The sequence below is a fragment of the Malurus melanocephalus genome, unplaced genomic scaffold (assembly GCF_030028575.1).
Source record: "Malurus melanocephalus ecotype Western Australia unplaced genomic scaffold, MMel_1.1 scaffold_17, whole genome shotgun sequence".
NCBI lineage: Eukaryota > Metazoa > Chordata > Aves > Passeriformes > Maluridae > Malurus > Malurus melanocephalus.
This window is the reverse complement of record NW_026623249.1, coordinates 449,431-469,537: the sequence shown is the minus strand read 5'-3', so window position 1 is coordinate 469,537 and position 20,107 is coordinate 449,431. Positions and strand designations below refer to the sequence as shown.

At 39.7% G+C, this 20,107-nt stretch overlaps 1 protein-coding gene across 2 annotated transcripts in view; it reads right to left on the bottom strand.

Moving 5' to 3' along the window:
- Window positions 1-20,107, bottom strand: part of PLXNC1 (plexin C1) — a 68,439-nt gene that overhangs the window by 24,767 nt on the left and 23,565 nt on the right. Inside the window, exons 7-19 of one of the 2 annotated variants that reach the window (XM_057386865.1) lie at window positions 19,909-19,978; window positions 18,485-18,560; window positions 18,311-18,364; window positions 13,754-13,893; window positions 12,509-12,688; window positions 11,150-11,237; window positions 10,307-10,513; window positions 10,003-10,194; window positions 6,513-6,612; window positions 5,383-5,484; window positions 4,930-5,033; window positions 1,068-1,109; window positions 467-591 (exon numbers count right to left, since the gene is read on the bottom strand). In XM_057386865.1, coding sequence (XP_057242848.1) covers window positions 467-591; window positions 1,068-1,109; window positions 4,930-5,033; window positions 5,383-5,484; window positions 6,513-6,612; window positions 10,003-10,194; window positions 10,307-10,513; window positions 11,150-11,237; window positions 12,509-12,688; window positions 13,754-13,893; window positions 18,311-18,364; window positions 18,485-18,560; window positions 19,909-19,978 — 1,480 coding nt within the window. The remainder of the gene's footprint in view (window positions 1-466; window positions 592-1,067; window positions 1,110-4,929; window positions 5,034-5,382; window positions 5,485-6,512; window positions 6,613-10,002; window positions 10,195-10,306; window positions 10,514-11,149; window positions 11,238-12,508; window positions 12,689-13,753; window positions 13,894-18,310; window positions 18,365-18,484; window positions 18,561-19,908; window positions 19,979-20,107) is intronic. The other variant, XM_057386873.1, reaches the window with a different exon arrangement.

The window sequence follows — 20,107 nt, the reverse complement described above, 5'->3', positions numbered from 1 at the left end:
AGTGCAGTTCATATCCTAAGTTCTCCCTCCTCAGGCACATAAACTGTCCACTGTTCTCTACAAAAATATAAAAAATGCAAGTCCATCTGCTCTTGTGATTATTTTTTAAACACAGAACTTGTGTCTCTAAATTTAATTCTGTGGAACAACACCTGCTTCAGTGACAGAACACTTCTAAACTGTAGAACTGTTGATCTAACTGCAGGAAGTGTTTACAGTTTTGAACTGAGCTTTCCTGCTCCTTTGCCTCTTTGTTTACATGTACAAACACTACAAGTTCTCCTTAATTGCTTGTTTTAATGGCAATGTTTTTTCTTCCTCAGTGTGTGCAGATGGAGAAGGAAAAGTGCTCCAGAGTACTCCAAGCTTGTTTTGAAAAAAGTAGAAAATACATTTGTGTGCTACAATGTTGGTTTTTTCCTGCTAATTCTTTTTCTTGAAGATGATAAGCATAATCATACTATACCTGTCTTTCACAGAGAAATTTTTCTGCTTTTCAAGGGTGTGAATGAGAGTAACAAGAAAGTTCTTGTTACAAATTAAAGCATGCAACATGTTGAAGCTTTCATCCTTGCTCGTTTGGTCTCTGCTCTGGAATAGTTAAACAAAAACAAGCAAACTGTAGTTTGGCTATGATGGATTCTTAATGCTCAGAAAAAATGGAAAGAAACATTTAAGATCCTGGCCTCATTCGAATCAGTGGGAATTCTGCATTTATTTAAGGGGTTTCAGGATTTTACAAAAAATGCATTTATGTTTGTGTACAATACAGAATATACACATGCAGAGCATACATTTTCTGCCCTATACACAAAGCAATGCCAATAGTTAAGTTTGCCCATCACTTCCCATGACGAGATTCTGTTTCATTTAAGTAAGTCAAAATACACATTGGATGACAGCATCTTACAGTGCAAACTCTTTTTATATATAAATCCACGTAACTCTCCTCATGGAGGAAAGGGATTATACTGAAGATGCAAGCTGATGTGTTCTAGAACACTGAGAAAAAGGATACAATCACTCTTGAAAAAAAGATTAAGGCACATCACACTACATCAGCTTACCTGTGGCATTTCTTCACTGAAGATGGATGCAAAGCCTCCTGACTAAAATATAAGGGGATATTTATCATTCATAAGTATGCCAAAAGTTTCCAATACATGTATGTTTAACACGCCAAGCATGTTCCTGATACTACTTGAAATAAAACAATGGAAATGAGGGCTTCTAAAGCAGATATAATACAATAACTCTACACAGTATCTTCTGCAAAGGTGTTRCCAAAGCACAGGAAAGTGAACTCTCAAAAATGACCTGGTATTGATTTCAATGTCCCTCTGTGTGATACTTGATGCTGCTGAGCTGCATAGCATGGCAGTCAACCACTGCTCCTCAGGAAGAGCTGTGTATCACTGTCATCTGCAAATGTGCTGGGTGTGCAAGGGGGGCTGCAGGCTGCATCCTTCCTGGATGGCAGTGATAGCCTTTGGTGTAAAGGGCTGCWGTCAACCAAGTGACACTTGAGCTCATCTGCTTCCATTCATTTCAAGGCACTGCATGAATATTCACTAATGAACTCTCCAGGAGGTCCATGCTGTCAGTCTCCAGAGGCACAGGTGCCACCACACATCCAGTCCTAGCAAAAACTCTCACACAAAAGGAAATCCCCAGTTCTCAAATACCCTGAAAATGCCTCTTGAGCAACAAATTTACACTATTTATTGCCACCTGCTTTATCTGTGATGCTGGCAGCCCCTAGTTTCTGTACAGAATCACAGAATGCTTTCGATTATAAGAGACCTTAATAATCATGTAGTTCTAACCCCACTACCATGGATAGGGATATCTTCYACTGGACCAGGTTGCTTAAACCCCCATACAACCTGGCACTGCACATTTCCAGGGATGGGGCACCTACAACTGCTCTGGACAATCTGTTCCAGTGTCTCATCACCTTCATCATAAAATTTCCTTCCTTATGTCCAATTTAAACGTATCCTCTTTCAGTTAAAACTATCAACCCTTGACCTGTCACTGCAGGCCCTAGTAAAAAGTCTTGTCTCCATCTTTCTGATAAGCTGCATTTTAATTGAAAGGCTGCCTTCCTTTCTAAAGGCAGAACAACTCCAGCTGGCTCACACTTTCTTCACAGGAGAGGTGTCACAACCTTCTGAGCATTTTCATCACCCTCCTCTGGACTTGCTCTAACAGGTCCACGTCTTTCTTGTGCTGGGAAGCTCAGAGCTGGAGGCAGTGCTCCAGGTGGTGTTTCACAGGGACAAAGGGAAAATCACCTCCCTCAGCCTGCCTTCCATGCTTCTTTTTGATGCAGCCCAGGGTACGACTGACCTTGGGCTGCAAGCACACACCGGYGTCTCACATCTAATTTTTCACCTACATATTTGATTTTTCATCCCTCCCTTTCCTCATTCCTGTTTTCTATGGCACCAAACTCTTCTTCCTCTTCCTCCACTGGCTATTCCCATTATTCCAGAACTTCTTCAGCAACCCTAAGACCAGCTACAAATAAAAGACAGACAGACAGACAGACASACACACACACACACACACACAAACGCAGAGTCAAAGAACCAGAACTGCGTTAAACGTTAAAAATGTTTGTAAACAGGGAACAAGCATGGTAGCATTAAATTAAACAATGTGTGAAGTTAAGGGAAAACAGAAAAAGTAAGACAGATTTAACAAGCAAAGCAAAAATGAGGCTGGACATTGAGAGCATTTTAAGGATACATATAATATCCATTTACCACACTTACAAGCATCAAAAGCTATTAAGTCAGATTAAATATAAAAATTTGAAGCAGTGGGAAGCAAGACTCTCAAAACAAAGATGGGGTCCATCACTCTTAATTTTAGCTATCTGATTCCCTCTTTAAGCAACTTGTCTCATCCTAAGGAAGATGTCTCAGACAGGTGGGATGAATTGCTTTCCTGAGCTGTCCATCTCTGCACTGACTAAAGAATATACTCAGTGAACAACTTCAATTTCCATGTTTAAACAGCTTAGATTAGACGAGACAAAGCCCATCAATCACACTGGAGGGCACAAAGAATACAATATGGACATCATGCAAACACATGAGGCTAGTGAAGGAAGTCGTGGTTTGTCACTTTAACCATTCTATCAACCCTTCTGACACTCAGTTGCAATCTCTACCACAATGGCTCTTCTGTTCATCTATAATATTTGTTTAGTGGCGCACTGCTTTTCTGCCTCATTCATATAGCACAAGACATGTATGGACACTCCTGCAATGTAAACAATAAGTACTCAGGAGAAAAAAAAATGGTACACAACACATTAAATAACTTGCCAGACACTGTATGTTTGTAGAGAGCTAACAGTAGTGAGTGTACCTTTGTGAGATAAGTATTTCAAACTGAGACAAAATCCAACTGAAATAATTTCCAGGATGTGCAGTGGCATGAGACTTACAAGGCAAAACAAGGAAGGAGCCCTTCCCATTTTACTTTATGGAATGCAGCAGAGTGACAGACTTTATGCCTTTTTTTCTTAACTTTTATTTGCAAAAAGCACAGCATTTCCACTGAGTCAGCTTCTACACACTACTACTGTTTTGACATGAAAAARCATGGGAAAAGGTCTATTCTTAAGAGTAAAAATGCAGTTTTAATGCTAATATGCCTAGCAGCAAAACAAACAAAGGAAAGAGATGCAGGAAGTAAAGTTTTCTTTTCACTTTCTTCAAACCACCTGATGGCCCCCTAAAAACTAGGCTGGGGGCATTACAGTAGAACCAGCAGAGATATTCCCTGTGTCCTTTGGTGAGAGAACTGGACTCAAGGTATACAAGGATTTTGCACATGTACTTGCTAAATATTATTCTGCCTTAGTATCTGATATTTGGTGTTGTACAAGAACCAAAGGCCTTGCTTCTGCACTATCAAACGTATTTAATTTTATCACAATGAGTTTTTACTAGGATCACAAASAAAGATAAAGTGGAGCAGTGTGCAGACAAGCATGCAAGACTTGGCCCCAGCAGTGACGAGTAATACATGAAGCCCAGTAGACAATTCACATACATACTAGTTATGCCCTACACTAACCATGTTTCTACTTTTTGGTGTCAGTCATACAGAAAAATATCACCCGTTTGGAGCACAGCTTCTGCCAATTGGATAAATGCTTGTAGGCACTGATTATCATCGTGATATAAGATTGAAAGCTGTAGCAAAGGCATCATAATGTGCCATACATGCAAAAAAAAATTAGTAAGAGAAGTAAAACATTCAAGAGAAGGCCTCTTTGGTCTTCCAACACATTGTCATGAACTGCTTTAACAAACACGGAAAATATCTGCCTCTAAAATGGACAATGTTTAAGTACTTATGTAATTTCTAAGCATTTGAGTTGCACCCCTTTGAATCAACATCTTACCATTTCTGTCAGCACCTTGATGCAGAAAGTCAGCACCATCTTAAAGCCATTCCTCCATCCCACAAATCTAATTAGGAAGTGTCATGATGTTAGCTAGCATGTTAGCTAGCCTGACTGTTACTCTAATTAGCTATAGCATTGGAAGTGAAAGCACAGGAACAAAAAACGCAATGGATAAATTATAGCTTAGTTAGAATGGCCTGAAAGGCAAGCAGCTCAGTGAAACTGAACAAAAAGAAATGGATACACACACAACCCTTGAAAATTGAAGAATGTTGCTTTATCTACAGCATAAAGGCTTACGTTGCTTTAACTACAGCATAAATATAGAGATGTATAGCTTTAAGTGTTCTTTGGTAATTCCTGATTTAAGAAAAGTTTTTTGTGAGAACAATGTACAATAACTGCATAGCATTTTCAATAGTTATTTGATCCTGACCTTCCTCCTACATTTTTTTAATATTTGTCAGGGCTGACAGCTGGAAGATTTGTAAAATATTTACCTCTGGAAAGAAAGTTCTAAGAGCAAAGTGCTTGTAGTCAAGGAAGGGAACAGTTCCAAAACTATCCACCACATCTAATTCATCCATCTGCAGTTCAGCAAATCCTGAAAAAGCAGTCCCCATCCCCACCCAGAGAGTTAGTTTAGTTGACACAAAATCAGCTTCACAATCATAACTTGGTCCCAGCAGATATTCCTTAAAAAACAGTTTTCGGGCAATAGGGGTTGTTTTTAAAGCTGAAGCTCTTATGAGCTGGAAAGTAGCAATCTACCTTTTTGTTGATGGAAATACTACGTGCAAATCTATTAGCTCAGTGCTGCTACTGCTGTGCATACAACATTAAACAGGAACTCTGATACAACACAAAAATATTCTAATAGCTGCAAAATGAAAAAGTTTCTATAATGTCAGCTTCTTGACAGTTTCAGTTCAGAAAATATGCTGTAGACATACCCTCGCGTATTTCCTTGCGAATCTCATATTCCAGAAGTTCAAGTTGCTGACTCTGTTTACGAGTTAACTCTTTGGATTTGTATCTAGTAACCATGAATGCCGCTAAAAAGGAAGAAAAAGAAATTCTGGGTATAGGAATCACAGAACAGAATACTACTATACAAGACATATTTTATTATTAAGAAACAGAACGATTAATGTACATTTGCACAATGCAAGAGAATTAGTGTTTTACTGTTGTCAGTGTACTAGTACCCATGAGCCCTGGTTATCTGGATCTATATCCCAGTGTTTAATAAAAATAATTCCTTTTAACGAAGTCTTAGAATTATCAATTCAACTTTATTTGAAAGTGCAGCACATCTTGCTATATACAACTTGCAGTGAGACAGACTKTTACAACCACTTCTACAATAGCAACCTACTTAAGGTAGCACTGACTAAATGGGAGAAACAGGTTTTTTTACAGAAAATCCACTCACAAGTTGTTAACTTTTCTAAATCTTATTTTGAGAGAATAAAGGCATGAGTTGTGGTTCCTTTTAAAAATGAACTTTAAAAAAAAATGAACCAACCAAATAAACAAACTCCTATACTTTTTGAAATAAATGGAAATTTATCAAATATATAACCAGGTAAAAACACCCAGGAAAAAAGCGAACACCAGAAGGAGAAGGGGATAACTATTTACCTCCCTCAGTTTAGTAACGACCCAAAAATTCATGCATGATCCAAATGAGACTGAGCAGAAACACCACAAACACTGCCTGAGGAAAAGCAGCTTGTTAGAGAACATCTGCCCCAGGGAGAGGAGGGTAGCTGAGCTGACAGCTGGAAGAGACCAAGTTGTGATATAAGGATGTCAGTCCTGTGTCTTGCTTCATGAAGTGATAGTGAGTAACCCCAGCAGAACAGACAGAAATACTGTCTGGTAACGTGCTTATAATGTTCTGCAGTCTGACAAGATGGACTTCACCACCAAAACAGAGTTAATTTTGTCCACTGTAATTGGGGATGGGTAAATCACCAGACTGTTTGTGACAGTTGCARATATGTGAGTATGTACAGTGTTCATGTCATGATCATGCCCTTCAGAAAATCAAAAACTGAAAATATGTTCTTGTACTTACCTATAATGACTCCCACCACAATAGGTAGCAAAATCAGAACATATAAATATATGTGTGATGATGTTGGTTTGACTTCATGCTCAAAATTTCCTAATTTGACCTGAAGAAAAGCAATGGCTGTGTTAATAAAGGACAGATATTATCTCAGTGCTTAAAATTACATGTAATGTATTTAAAAGAAGTATTTAAGGCACATAAAGACAATGGTAATTTATTGGGAAGRCAGCAGCAGTTCAAGAAAGCGTATRTGAACCACTGTTAACTTTTTACTGTATTAGATGTTTAGGCAGKATAACAGAACAGTGATGAAAAATTTTGGAGGTCCTTATGCAGCACCAATTTTGTCATGCTCTTGCTGCAAACTAGAGCCCGCAAATTAAAGGAAACATCTGGCCTCCAGCTGGCCAAGTGGCTCATGCACTTCAGAGTCACCGCTAAACATTCTGGCATTTCAAAGCAAGGAAGGCACATGTTTGCACTCAGTGTTACTCTGCTGAGCAGAAAAGTAAGATAAGACTCATTATAACAATGAGGGAAGTAGATTTTTTCAGAGACACCAGACCTACAGCCCTCTTCCCTATTTCTTGGCAGTAGTTTCAACCTCTTTACGTAATTCCTGAAGGTTCTTAATAAAAACACAACATGCATGTACAACATGTCCRTGAACTTGCCACAATACATGTACAACATCCCCCAACAGTGAGCTAGCGAAAGGCTGGACAGGCATTAATTTTTAGGCATACATGAAAGTGCTGAACTCTGCCAAATGCCAAACTGAGGCATTCACCACTGGTAATTATGGCAGAATAAATATTGCAAAGGAGGATCTCAAAGAGGACTGCAAAAGCACATAAATAAAGGGTAGCTAAGACTATGAACAGGCTAGACATAAAAATACGTTTTGACACATAAAAAGAATACCACCAAGTGCCAGGGATAGAAATGAGCTTGAGATAATTGAAAAGGAGGGTTGAGTTTAAATTATTTTGGGTAACAGCAGCGAAGGCAGAGATCTGGTGATTGCAATCAGTGGCTTGTCACAGGAGGTGAGCAGCTAAGGCAGCTGCAGATTGCCAACTGGATAGTCACACCACAACTACACAGATACAAGCAAGCAAAAACACCCCACAGGGCTGTAAGGACACAGCCTTTGTATTTTTGGGGCTACAAAGAACAGAAGACAAAGCAGATCGATTTCCTTCATTAAATRTAATTTTTTCCTCTGATGTTTCTGTATTTTCCATAGAACAATGCAAAGTTCTTTTGGTCTGAGCCTTCCTAGGATCCCAATAGCCTTTTCCAAGGCTCAAATGCCTTGGTGGCTAAATACATTAACTACCCTGTAACTAATACACCTGCTTTTCCAGTCTACTCATGTCTAACTGAAGAACTCCTAAAGCAGAAATTTCTGTTACTCATTCTTGTTTATTGTAAACTAAGACAAAGCATTCACTTCATTTTCTGCTCATATTTAGATTATCTTTATTCTTCACCATAACCTTCTTATCCAGTGGCCCCATTTCTTTCCTTATCTTTTATCTTGCCTATGAATCACAGACTAAATAAGGTACACCTGAATTAATCCAATTCCTATTCCCAAATTAATTTCATTCTTCCGCATGACATTATAAAACCTTCTCTGGACTGGTAATGCCTCTGAGCTTTATGTTATCAGCAAGCGTTATTAGCGCATGTCTTATTTTTGTGTTCAAGTCAGTAGTGATATTAAAGAATATCTGTATGAACATCAGCAYTGCCCAGAGTCAGCTCCCCATACAAAGCATCCAGTTTTTTCTAACCCCACCACGTTAAGTACGTTACTGAATGAATTCCACRTATATGCGATCTACCATTTTTTTGGTGCTGAGGAAATCACCCATCTTAGGAAATAAAGATATCTAGCAAGATCTGCTTTCATTAAAAAGAATTTGACAATTATCCCATTTTCCACTTACCTCCAGGTCTTTCATGAGTCATTCAAAATACATTATAAAGTTTTACACAGAGCTAACATTAAATCAGTAGCCTCAATCTGCCTGGGGTTTGGGGKTTTTTTTCCGTTTAAAATACTGGGTTTATATTTACTGCTCTCAGTCATAYAGTATGTGTCCTGACTGCAGTTTTACTTGAAATCTTTCCCACTAAGCCTACAGTGTCATGTGTGAATTCTCCCTTAGTGCTATGATGGAAATGATCCTATTCCTGCTGTCTTGAGCCCTTTGATCTATCTGAACCTTGCTTCTGTCACAAGAATAGCATTTTCTACTCTGACACCTCCATTCAGACTGATCATTCTGTCTTTGAATCCACATTCACGATCTTCTTTCTTCTGGAAAACTAAGGCAAGAGATACATTTATTCTTAAGCCAAACTTATCTTTTATACTGATCCTTTTTTCAGTGCCCCTACTTCTTCTATGATGATCTATTCATAAGGTTTAAAAAAACATGTGAGGATTTATTACTTCTACATTTTTCTTGTGTTGGAAAAAATAATTTTTGAGGTACTAGAAGTGCAATTTTATGTGATAACTGTTGCATTTGATTTTCCTTAGTGAAGTGGCGACCTTTCTATGACAGTCAATCCTATGAAGTTTGCAGGATGAGCATGTGATATAGTAAGGCAACATTGATATTTAAATGCAACACCAAACTCAGAAAGGCTTTTCCATGCCATAACTGGCTCAGATGGCAGGATCCACAGATGGGGGATCAGTTAACAGTGATAAAAAATGTCAAGAATAGCTCTGTTGATCTTTACTATGAGCCATATGCCTTGAAGTCAACAGAGTTATTTCAGTTTTATACCACTACACACTGCAATAAGAGTCTGGCATAATTTTTCTCCTTCATAAATGGTGATGATAGCATTTTAAAAAATTCATATCYTCATCTTTTTCATGAAGCAAATATCTTAAGCTGCAATTTATCTTTGACATCCATACTAATGTCCTTATATTTGGGCCTGGCTTTGTGCCATATGCTGAAAGCATTTTAGCTTTCCCAGTGCACATTGAATTTCACCCCCTTTTTCGTCCAGAAAGGCCTTCTGTCTCAGTGGTGATCCCTGAGACAGATCCTTACCTACTTTAGTAGGAAAAAGTGCGTGTGGGAGAACACAATTCTCTTTCTCATGGCCACACTGCAGATTYAGACTGCTTACAGATCTAAGATGAAGGGTTCTCCTGGAAACAGTGGTGCTGTTCCAATGATGTCTGTGCTGCAGATAGAGGTGTGACAAGCTACTGGTTACCTGGAGCTCAGCAGCAGTGAGTTCAGCTTGGACTGCAAAACTTACCTCTGACACCACCCCAGSAACCAGACAGAAAATGAACTCAGTTCTGTCAGTGGGATCTAAGCTAGGCAGGCATGCTTAGATATGAGGAAGAAAAACGTACCCCAAGTATCATGACAGCATTAATGATACTTTTACTACACTTGTATAAACATTCAAACTGTGTTGAATTGCAACAAAGGGGAATTCTACTTACAAAAACTTTCACTGTGGAAAAGTCAATCTTGTCTGTTCCTTCCCTTTTGAATTTGCACAATATGGTGCTACGGTCTGGCTTTTTGGTAATATTTTGGACACTGAACCATATCCTTTTGGTCTGTGCACCGGTCACATATGACAGATAAACCTCTACCTCTGTTTTAGAAATATTCAAGTTATCGTTTTCTTTCTGGAGGGAAAAAGTTGAAGACAATAATCAGTCACTAAATACCATAAGAAAAAACATGATCCCCAAATACTATTTTAAATAAGGTACTGTAGTTTATTATTTTGAAACTTACATATATTTTTAATTCCAGATCGGGATCCAGTTCAGTGTGCAGCTGATAGTTAATGAACACTGGGTCTGGGTGATAGTGTAATTTAACACAAGGTATAAAGGTAGTATCCACTTTTAACATCATATCAACAACTTTACCCTCTGTTGCATGGCTCAGGCTTGGCGTTAAATAATGATATTCAGATGCATTTCCAGGATACCTTGAGACCTAGAAATGCAATTGCAAAGCTCTAATAGTCATTAAGTACTCAGCAGTGGATACAATTACAAACAGAGGCACTCAAACTTATTTTAATGTCATCCTTACTTCACACAGATACCTGCTAAACCTCTTCTTTGAGATCAAGGCTGCATGCAGAGGAATGGAAAAATTTCTGTGTTGAGMCCATGTCTACCTTTAAGTGCTTTTGTCACACACTCTGCACGCTGCTTTAAGGCTGATTGCTCACTGTTAAGGTAACTATTTCCTGCAATGAGACAGGAATTGTAACAGTGATTTTTCCTTCTTTCCCCTCAATACAGGTGACAAGAGTAGGACAAGCTCTCTAGCACTCCTAGGCATTCTCTCTTTCCAAGTTAACTCCTGAGAGAGTGGGGTTGCTACAGTCTTCATACCATTGGGTAAGGTCCCTAGACCATTGAGAAAAGCTCAGGGAATTATGCAGGAGAGTAGCTTATGTGTATTTGTGATTTTATCCTGTAAGTGATCATTTTTGTTTCAGCAGGGTGACTGGCACGCGCCTGCAAGTAGTTGGAAATAACTGAGATCTCCTCAAATCTTAGGAACAAAACCTAACACATAAAGAGACCTCTATTTGGTATCATAAAGAAGATTCAGACTTACTGTGAGATTTGATCTCTGGTCATCTGAAATAATCACACTGTCCACCACATTAAAATTTCTACCAGTCGTAGTAATCTTGCGACCACCACTGCAAAAATCAAAGCCAAACAAAACAAAAGCAAAAGTGTGGAGGAAGGGAGATTAGTATTATCTGTTTTCCCACAGACATGTCCTGCATTAAGATTTCAGCTGTGAATAAACTACTCAAGTGCATTTTGCTTTGGTAGCAGACAACATAATAAAGCCAARCTGCAGATTAAGATAAATTTGAGTTATACCATGTACTTCCACCCTTTCCTCATAATGCAATAGTAAACACTTTTGCTACTCCAAAACCATGCCTTGATTGCATACACATGTATACTCCTTTTCAGGGACCCTCCACCTTATTCTCTATTTGTGCAGCCAAAGAACTACCCCAAGATTTAATATTCTGTCTTGAAGAAAGAGCATTATGGTATTTCACTGCCCCAGCGAAGCCTTGCCTATGCTTAATTCTTGCCTACTTCATGACAAACCCATYGTGCCAGGCACCTCACAGGAAACATTCTCAGCAGCATTCTGATCTGTCTCAGCACACAATGGTGCTTGTGTCTGAGGGCTCTGGCTCACAACCTCTGCTGAACAGAGTTGGAGTGGTTTAAGGTATTATTAATTTCCAGCTGCCTGAGCTGCCTCTCACCTGGAGATGAGGACATGCATCTTAGCTGCTCAGCTGATGCAGCTGCCAGCCCAACCCATTACCTCAAATCCTCATTCGACAAGATATCAGATTCAGAACATGAAGGCAGATAAAAACTATGCAAGCAGAGGGACAGGTGGAAAGCTGTGCTGGAGAATATCTTAAAAAGCACCTTCTAAGCCTTTCACCAGATCTGTGAGTCTCCCACAGAACACAGCAAAGGCTTGCCAAGGGCTCTTTTGGCTTTAGGGAATCATACTGTAAAGCAAGTCTGTGTACATCACTGCAGTGATGATTATTTTCACTTCACTTTCAATCCACTGATMCTTTATACTGTTTCACAGATGAAGGCTATATTAGTATCAAGAAATCAAAGTTAATCAGAGTTGAATTTATGCATGCTACCCATCTTTTGGGTTTAGCTTTAGTAGGAATAGACTACTTTTAACTTCTAGAAAGGAGACATGAGGTGGGCAGAAGTCTACAGAACCCATCTTGCAGCTACTATGACCSTATCTGTTAAATCACTTCACAGGCTTGAATTCATCCAATGCAACAYGTTACAGCAGTGATTCAAGTGATCATCAGCTGCAATCTGGCCAAGGAAGAAGGCTCATACTGGCTCAGTGCAACTACATCTGAATAAATACATAAAAASTATAGAAAGACAAACTTACCTGATCCAGGAAGTATTTGGTATAATTCTAGAACATGATGGTAGTGAAACATAATGCAAGGTCATTGGTGGTGAGCATTTCTTTCCATTAGCCTGTATGCATATACTCTTGGCCTCTTTACGTGTTGGCGGGAGAGCAAATGTCATTTGTGTATCATTTAGTACATTTCTAACTTTAATGCTACAGAAGAAAGAAAACAGACAAACACTGAAACACAGATGCCACTGGGTTTAAGTAACTGGTGTTACTACACAAAGCCTGTTTTTAGTAACCAGTTTTTAGTAATTGGTGTTACTACACAAAGCCTGTAACCTACAGCAAGTGATAAGGAGAAAAGAGAACTGAATCTCCAGGTGGCAGAAAGAGAGCAGGGAGCTGAAGAGACAAAGCAGGGCACCTTTTGAATGAAGTTGCTATCTGTGGTTATTGTGACACATAATCAGCCTTTAGATGAGGCTACGTAATGCAATGTGTGATTTTGTTGTTTACTGTGTACTTCCTGCTACCAGCATGATCCATGAACTAGTCAAGAATGAGAATCTTTGTTTTGCTCTTCTTTCTTCTTTTTCTTTTCTCACATTTTTTCACTCCCTCTTCTTTCTCTCTGCTTCCTGTTGTTCCCTCCTTCTCCCTTTTATTTTGCTGTGGATCCCTGAAAATTCACGACTGAAGCAAAACTTGAACACTACCTTTTCAAGTGCTAGCTATGTAAAATAGGCTTTGTAATCACAGGCAACCATTGCAGCTGCACCTGAAAATAACTGATTCAGAATAAGATTGCTTAATTATCTAGGGGCTTACACTTTGTGATCATCCACAGAGAAAAATAGGAGCTGTTGAATGAGAGATTTCCTTCCCTGGCAGGGTGTCTGCGTTTTACCAGCAGAACCCTAGAATATATGAGGTGTATTTTGAAGCAGAAGAGATTCAAACAAAAGCTGAGGCTTTCCTGTGACCTAACTTCTTGGTGGATGCTAGAAGGCACAGAGAGCCACAGATACAAAACTGTCCTACTGCAACTGAGAGAACTGACCACCCATCCATCCCTTGTATTGTACTCAAACATCAAATTCATTTCCATCCTTTAGTAATTTAAAGTGGAAGTATAACTAAAGGAGTGCAGAGCATCCCCTGCTCGGATAAGGCAAGGTACATGACAACTGCTCACCCAACCATATTGCTAAAGCAAAACGGATATCATTCTTACCACGCAAAGTGATTAGTATTATTTTTCAATTTACTCACACATCTGGTTTACAGCCAGTGATTCCAGTTAATATCAGTTTTATGCCTGATGCACGTGTAAAGTTCTCTCCTTTCACTGTTATTTCACTTTTGCCTAATGTAGAAATCCACAAAGGTTCAATGGATTGAATGCTGATATGCTATTAGGAAACAAAGCAAACAAGATCTGGTTATGAAAAGGCTGGGCAGATTCCACTCAGGAATGAAGATTTTATGGCACTGGGAATTATTTTTATTAATAATTTCAAATCCTGTTAAACTTAATCCTGGGAAGTATTGTCAATCACAACTTCTTTACAAGCCAACTATTTTTACCTATGTAGTTTATATTCAATTGATCTCATAACAAAGTTGCCCAAAGGAATCACAATCTGACATACTGGAAGGTAGGCATCATAAAAGCCTAGCTTGAAATGATATATTTTGTGTGACCCCTAAAGAACTAAAAAACAAGGCAAGACAAAACCCATGGTGCTGTCACTATGAGAGATCAGATGAACAAATCAAGGCATCTTTCGTGACCTGAAAAGGGAAAGCAGGGTCAAATCCTCAAATGAAAATTTGAGAAAGCGCCCCAAAATTAGTTTTACTAGAAAGTCCTTTCAAAATTATACACAGAACTAAAGACACAAAACAACTGCAGAGGAGGTTTTTTTTTTTTTTTTTTTTTACACTAAGAAGTTCTCCAGCCTTTAAAAATAACCCTAGTTTGCTCTGAAGTTGTCACAGTTTTGCAGAAATGTGCCCATTTTAAAAACTGTGCTTTTCTTTGTCTGTATTTACTTATTCTAACTTACTAACACTACTAAGCAAGAAGAGATTTTTTTCCCTACTGTATTCACTTGATACTTTTGACAGCATCTCATGTTTAATCAGTTTTGCTGCTTTCCCAGTTTTATAATCACACAGACGGTTTCCTCTCTGTCTATCTTTCAGACAACAAACTGAAACATTCAAAAAACCAGGAAAATATGCATGTGAAACCACAAACTGTTTAGGACTTTCTCATGCRAACAATTTTTAACTTAACTTTAGGCTACCTATACTGCCAGTTTAAATTGAGTTTTTATTTAGAGCATTGTGATTATCCTGATTTTTGCTGTGCACCTGTGGACACATCCACTGGGCAGTTCAGTCTTCTTTACCTTGTTAAGGGTGCTGGTGCAAAGCCTCTAAGAAAAGTCCATCCCACAGGTTTTTCCCACCACTAATCTTTTCATGTACCCAAAACAGCACTATGACTTTGGATTGGTAGCCTGAGGGGATCATCAAGGTCACAACACCATTCTCTGCAAACACACCCTTTGACCATTTCAAAAAGGCCCCCACATGCTACCATGGTTCAGTGAACACTGAAGTGCTCCAGAGAAAATGAGGGATCTGTCATCATTGATTGAAAGCTGCAACTTGTGCCTTTGGAAAAGTGCAAAAAGTGCAAAGACTGGGGCCTGCAAAAGGGCCTCCAAGATGACCTCTCATATGAATAATGGAGGAAGGCAAAAGAAATCCCTCACAAACAGCCTGAGGGGGTGAATTCACTCCCACAATGATGTGGAAATCAGCTTAATCCTTGGGACAGAACAACTGAAGCAGAAATCTAAGAGATTAAAGCCAGCAAATCACCAGTGCTTTTCTTCACTGCATCCTGTCCTTCTGCTGGCGTCCAGCCTTCAGTGCACCAAGGACAGTCAATATCCTTACACAAATCCAGAAGCCAAATATCACAGAAAGGAGCAAAGCACTGCTTTGGGGTTCTCACTGGTAAGCACCGGGGAGCCCTGAAGCACCAGAATACACAGTATCCCACAGCCACAGAGATACCCCAGACTGCATCAGAACTGTGACCCCTGGTGAGGGAAATGCCAGGCATCCCCTGATCACGGGTGCAGCATGATGCTGTGGTGCATCAGGGCTCCCACTGGTCTCTCTGCCAGGCACCACACACCACAGAGTGCTTCAGACTATCTTGCCTTGCTTCTTGTCTTACACCATGAAGAAATCATGGAAAAAAATTGTTCACTTGAAAAGTTTCAGTCCCCACTGAAATCACACCTTCCCTGAGGCCTCACAGCACAGATTTCCTGGAGGCATCCTGCCTTGGCCTCATGGAATCAGTGCAGTCACAGCACTGAGGAAAGTGGGCCTCAGCTGCTCAAGAGTCCGATTCCCGATACCCAGCCTGACTGCCATAATCCGCAAAACTTGCCTCAGCAGCAAAAGAAACCATGAATTTCCTCACTGAAAGCAGGAGAGACCTAATGTCTTCAGTGGAGGCTGCAGCACTCGTCTCCCCAGTGCCACAGAGCCACTGACCTTCCAGTTGCTACATGACAGTGGGAGCCATGCCCAGAGTGATCCACAGCAGAGAAACAGAAGGATATTTATAAAAATCACGAGCTGTGAGACATGTGATGAAAGCATAAACATGCAAAGAGACACACAGAAAGCATGCACCAGGTCCTCAGGTAATGTAAATCAGCACAGCCCTGTCAGCTTCAATAGAGCTGCGTATTTCTGAGCTGCAGCCTCCTCTCCCCTCYCCTGGACAGCCCAACACTTCCCTGGGGCTGCGTGAAATGCAGCAGCCACATCCTCAGAGGTGTGGTTAGCATGGCTGCAGGTCTCAGACAGATATCTAACAGCAGCCCAGGCCAAGTAGTGTCTGCCACCCTGGCGAGTGCCTCTCTCTGGCACAGCCCTTCCTGCATTGCTTTCACAGGGTCCAAAATAACTGGATCAGGGAACTGGCCCAGATGAAGAATAAACTGCTGCAAGACAGGTTATTCTGTTATTTCCAGCCAGATCAGTTCTGTAACCAAGCGTACTCAATCCAACAACTCCAACTGCTGCTCTAGCACWCAGGGTGGAGAAGGTGCATGCATGAAAACCAGCAGCTGGAGTCAAGAGGAGGGCTGGGGCTGRCACTGAAAAAACGTATATTAATCTAAATGCTCAGCTGGGGTTGTGGGGAAACACAAATCCTCTCCCTCCACTCTSCAGTATGTTCTCCTTAAAGCACCAGCAGTCAAAGGAGAGCAGGATTTCAAATGCAATTTCAAGCTCTCTGAATGGATCAATGACTTCTAAATAAACATCTGCTTTTGCACTGCCTCTGGTGCTTTCACTGGCTTGTCCATCACTGTCTTTCCAAGATAAGGCATGTGGAAAAAAAACCATCTCCCAGGCAATTCCAACTATTTACCAATGTCAAATTAATGCACTTGGAAGCAGAGCAAAGAAGAATTTCCTCTTATATTCACCAGACATAATGCTTTAAACACAGATCAAATCCAGAATATTAATGCTCAGAAGCACAACTATTAAAATTCTATTAATCTCTGTGAAAAACAAAATGTATTTTGTGATTTTGTTTAAGAAACATCAGCTGAACAGCTGGATTTAAGAGGTAATTCCTGTCTTCAGAGGTTAAAAATTGGGTAGTTCTTATGAAACGTTTAGAAATAAGAACACAGTTGCTATTTATAACAATGGTGCATCACTCACAGAAAAGCAGAAACCAWAAAGTGTAGGCAGCAAATCTCTATGTACTTACTCATCAGTCAAATTTCTCTCTACTACTCATTTCTTTCCTAACACCTGCATGTCATAAGCAACCACTGATAAAAAGATCACTCAGTTTTATGAGAAAATAAAAACATTTTGATTCCATAAAGAATGAAGGGATAACCTCGTTAAAGGGCTGAGCTATGAAGCAGAAGATTAAAGAGCTGGTCTATGAGACAAATCATTTAGATTGTAGGCACACATACAGTCTATATGAACTCTACAGAGAACTCAGCAACTAGATTCAGCAGGTACTTTAGCAGTAGTGACACTTCTTCCTTCCCAGGGATCCAGCTTGTGTGGATCCATCTCCAGTTTTGTCTACAGCCTGGAAACAAGGAAAATTTTTCTGAAAGTGTGAACTAGAGATTTACTAACACCCTTGGATTTCAGTTCCTGGACTCATCCTCTAGCCACTTCTCTGTTATGCAGAAACTGGGTGGCACATCCTCCTCTTCCTTCTGCTCCCCTGGCAGCTATGTTTCAGGAGAAGCTGTGATATAGTTGCATAAAATGAGGAAGATTTGAGACTCTGAAGCCTAGTTTCCCAGAGTTGTCTGTGACAGCAGAACTCAAACATGCTTTTAAGTCTAGATAATATATTAAGCCTGAAATGTTCTCTTTTGTTATTGTTGGTCAGCTCACGTGTTCCAGCCCTCAGTGTGCTGGCTCCTGTGGAGTGACTAAATACAGCATACTCAGACTCTGGCATTTAAGGCAATAYTGTAAATACTGCATCTAGAGGTAGGCTGACATGACAATTGCAGTGTTCACTATCTCAATGCCTGCATCTAAAACACAAGCTTTTGCTGGTACTTTTTAACACCAACAGAACACTAAGTAGCATCAATCCAAATTCTGTATTRCGTTCCATTATAACCGACGGCCTTCTCATCCATATCTCTATTGTTTCTTCAAAGTCTTGTCATTTTAAATAAATTTCACCCCGACCCAGAGAACCTTAATAATGCTGATCTTAAAATGCTAACTTACCTCTGTTTTCTGTGCAGTGGCGATCCCCTTGGAAGCAGCTCTATTGCAATCATCCTGAAAAACAACAAGCATTTCTTCATGTCAGGATAAAAAAGAGACAGATTGCTGCTCYGATGTAAAAAATACAAGGGAAAGGCATGACAGGGGATTCCAGTTTTCACCAACAAACTTCACCTGGCAGGTGGTGGCAGGAGAGACATGTATCCATTCACAGCTGGCACACTCACCCTTGTGTATACACTGTGAGCAGCTGGTAATACAGAAACAAAGTTTTTTTAAGAGGAAGGAACTCATTCTAAATTCAGTCATAAATGTGAAATTTCAAAAGACAGAAAAAAAGCATAAACCCAAGATAACAACCAAACATGTAATGAAACAGATAGAAGTCCATTTACCCTCCAAGTCTACTGTTCTATTTTACTTATTCTGAGGACAAACTTAGTATGAAATACAATCTGYACTCAGATGCTGAGAGCCATTAATTTCAAAAAAGGCAGGAAGCAGAGGAAACATTTTGGGTTACATTTTACTGTGATTTACTCSAGTATATGAGTTGCCAGGTAGTACTTTTTAACAGTAAAGGGGCAGAAATCCATCACTGATTTTTTCCCAGCTTGTCTGAACTTCTGTTCATGTGGGTAGCAAGTATTACCAGTTTGCTATTACCTTCCCCAACCAAAAAATATGCCTGTTGGGAGACTARTTTGTCCCTAATTTGCTTTGCAGTGCCTCTATCAGTATGGAAGAAAGCCAAAAGCAGCACAGTCCCTCCCAAACATGCTGGGAAATGCTCTGATTTAGAGAAAGACAACTCCTTCCCCCTGCTCCTCCAGGGACAGGGAAGTGATGTGCCCCTTCCCAAATAGCAAGAGYTCAACCTCAGGTGCCCACAGTTTAGCTCCTGCTTTTTTGTATAGGGGAGGAACATTCTGAATGGGAACACTGTACTTAACTACAGAATATATTAGCCAGATCTTTCTAAAAACTAACAACCATCTATTGTGAAGTGTTGGGCCACATACTGGGCATGAATGCTTCCTCTACCAGCTCTCAACAAAGAGTCTGAAAAATAATGTGTACAGAAAAATAGGTATTCATTATTCCTATTAGCAGATTAGATGTTACTTTCTGGCTTAATTATATTCCTGCTACCTATGGACCATAGTTAAATTGCATCTGGGTCTAATATAAAACAGCTTCACAAAGTAATTTAAAAACATCTCCRGACTCCTCTAATCCAGGTCTTCTATTGAGTACCAGGGGCCCACCTTTAACCTAAGGACAAAAAGGATTTTAATGTCACTGTGACATCCTTTATTATCTCTTCAGGCACTTGTCATAAATTCAGTCATTGTAATGACTCTCCTACAGTTAGTTTCCAGGGTCCCATTAAATAAGAGATTCATCAAAAAAAGTAGCTTTTTAAGGGGGGYGAAAAAAAGACAAGGAGGAAGAAGTGGGCCAATAAAACAGATCTGACTATCTTTAGTGAAATGTAGTTCCTTGATAAATAAAAAGGAATGATGAATGACTTTAGTCACTTTCCCACACACACACATCAACCCCTCAATGAACTTTAGCAAGAATCACGCTCTTACTTTTTCAGCTGAAATGTTTGTGTGATATTCCAAGAGCTTGAAGACAGTGATGCTTCGAGAACTAGACAATCTGGAAGAATAWACATGTTAGGTATATGCTGGATATTACAAGAAATAACTGCTTAAAAAAACTTCAGTTGMAAATTCAAACTAGCTGTTCTGTACTTAGTATGCACCTTCTCTCATACATTCAACTCAC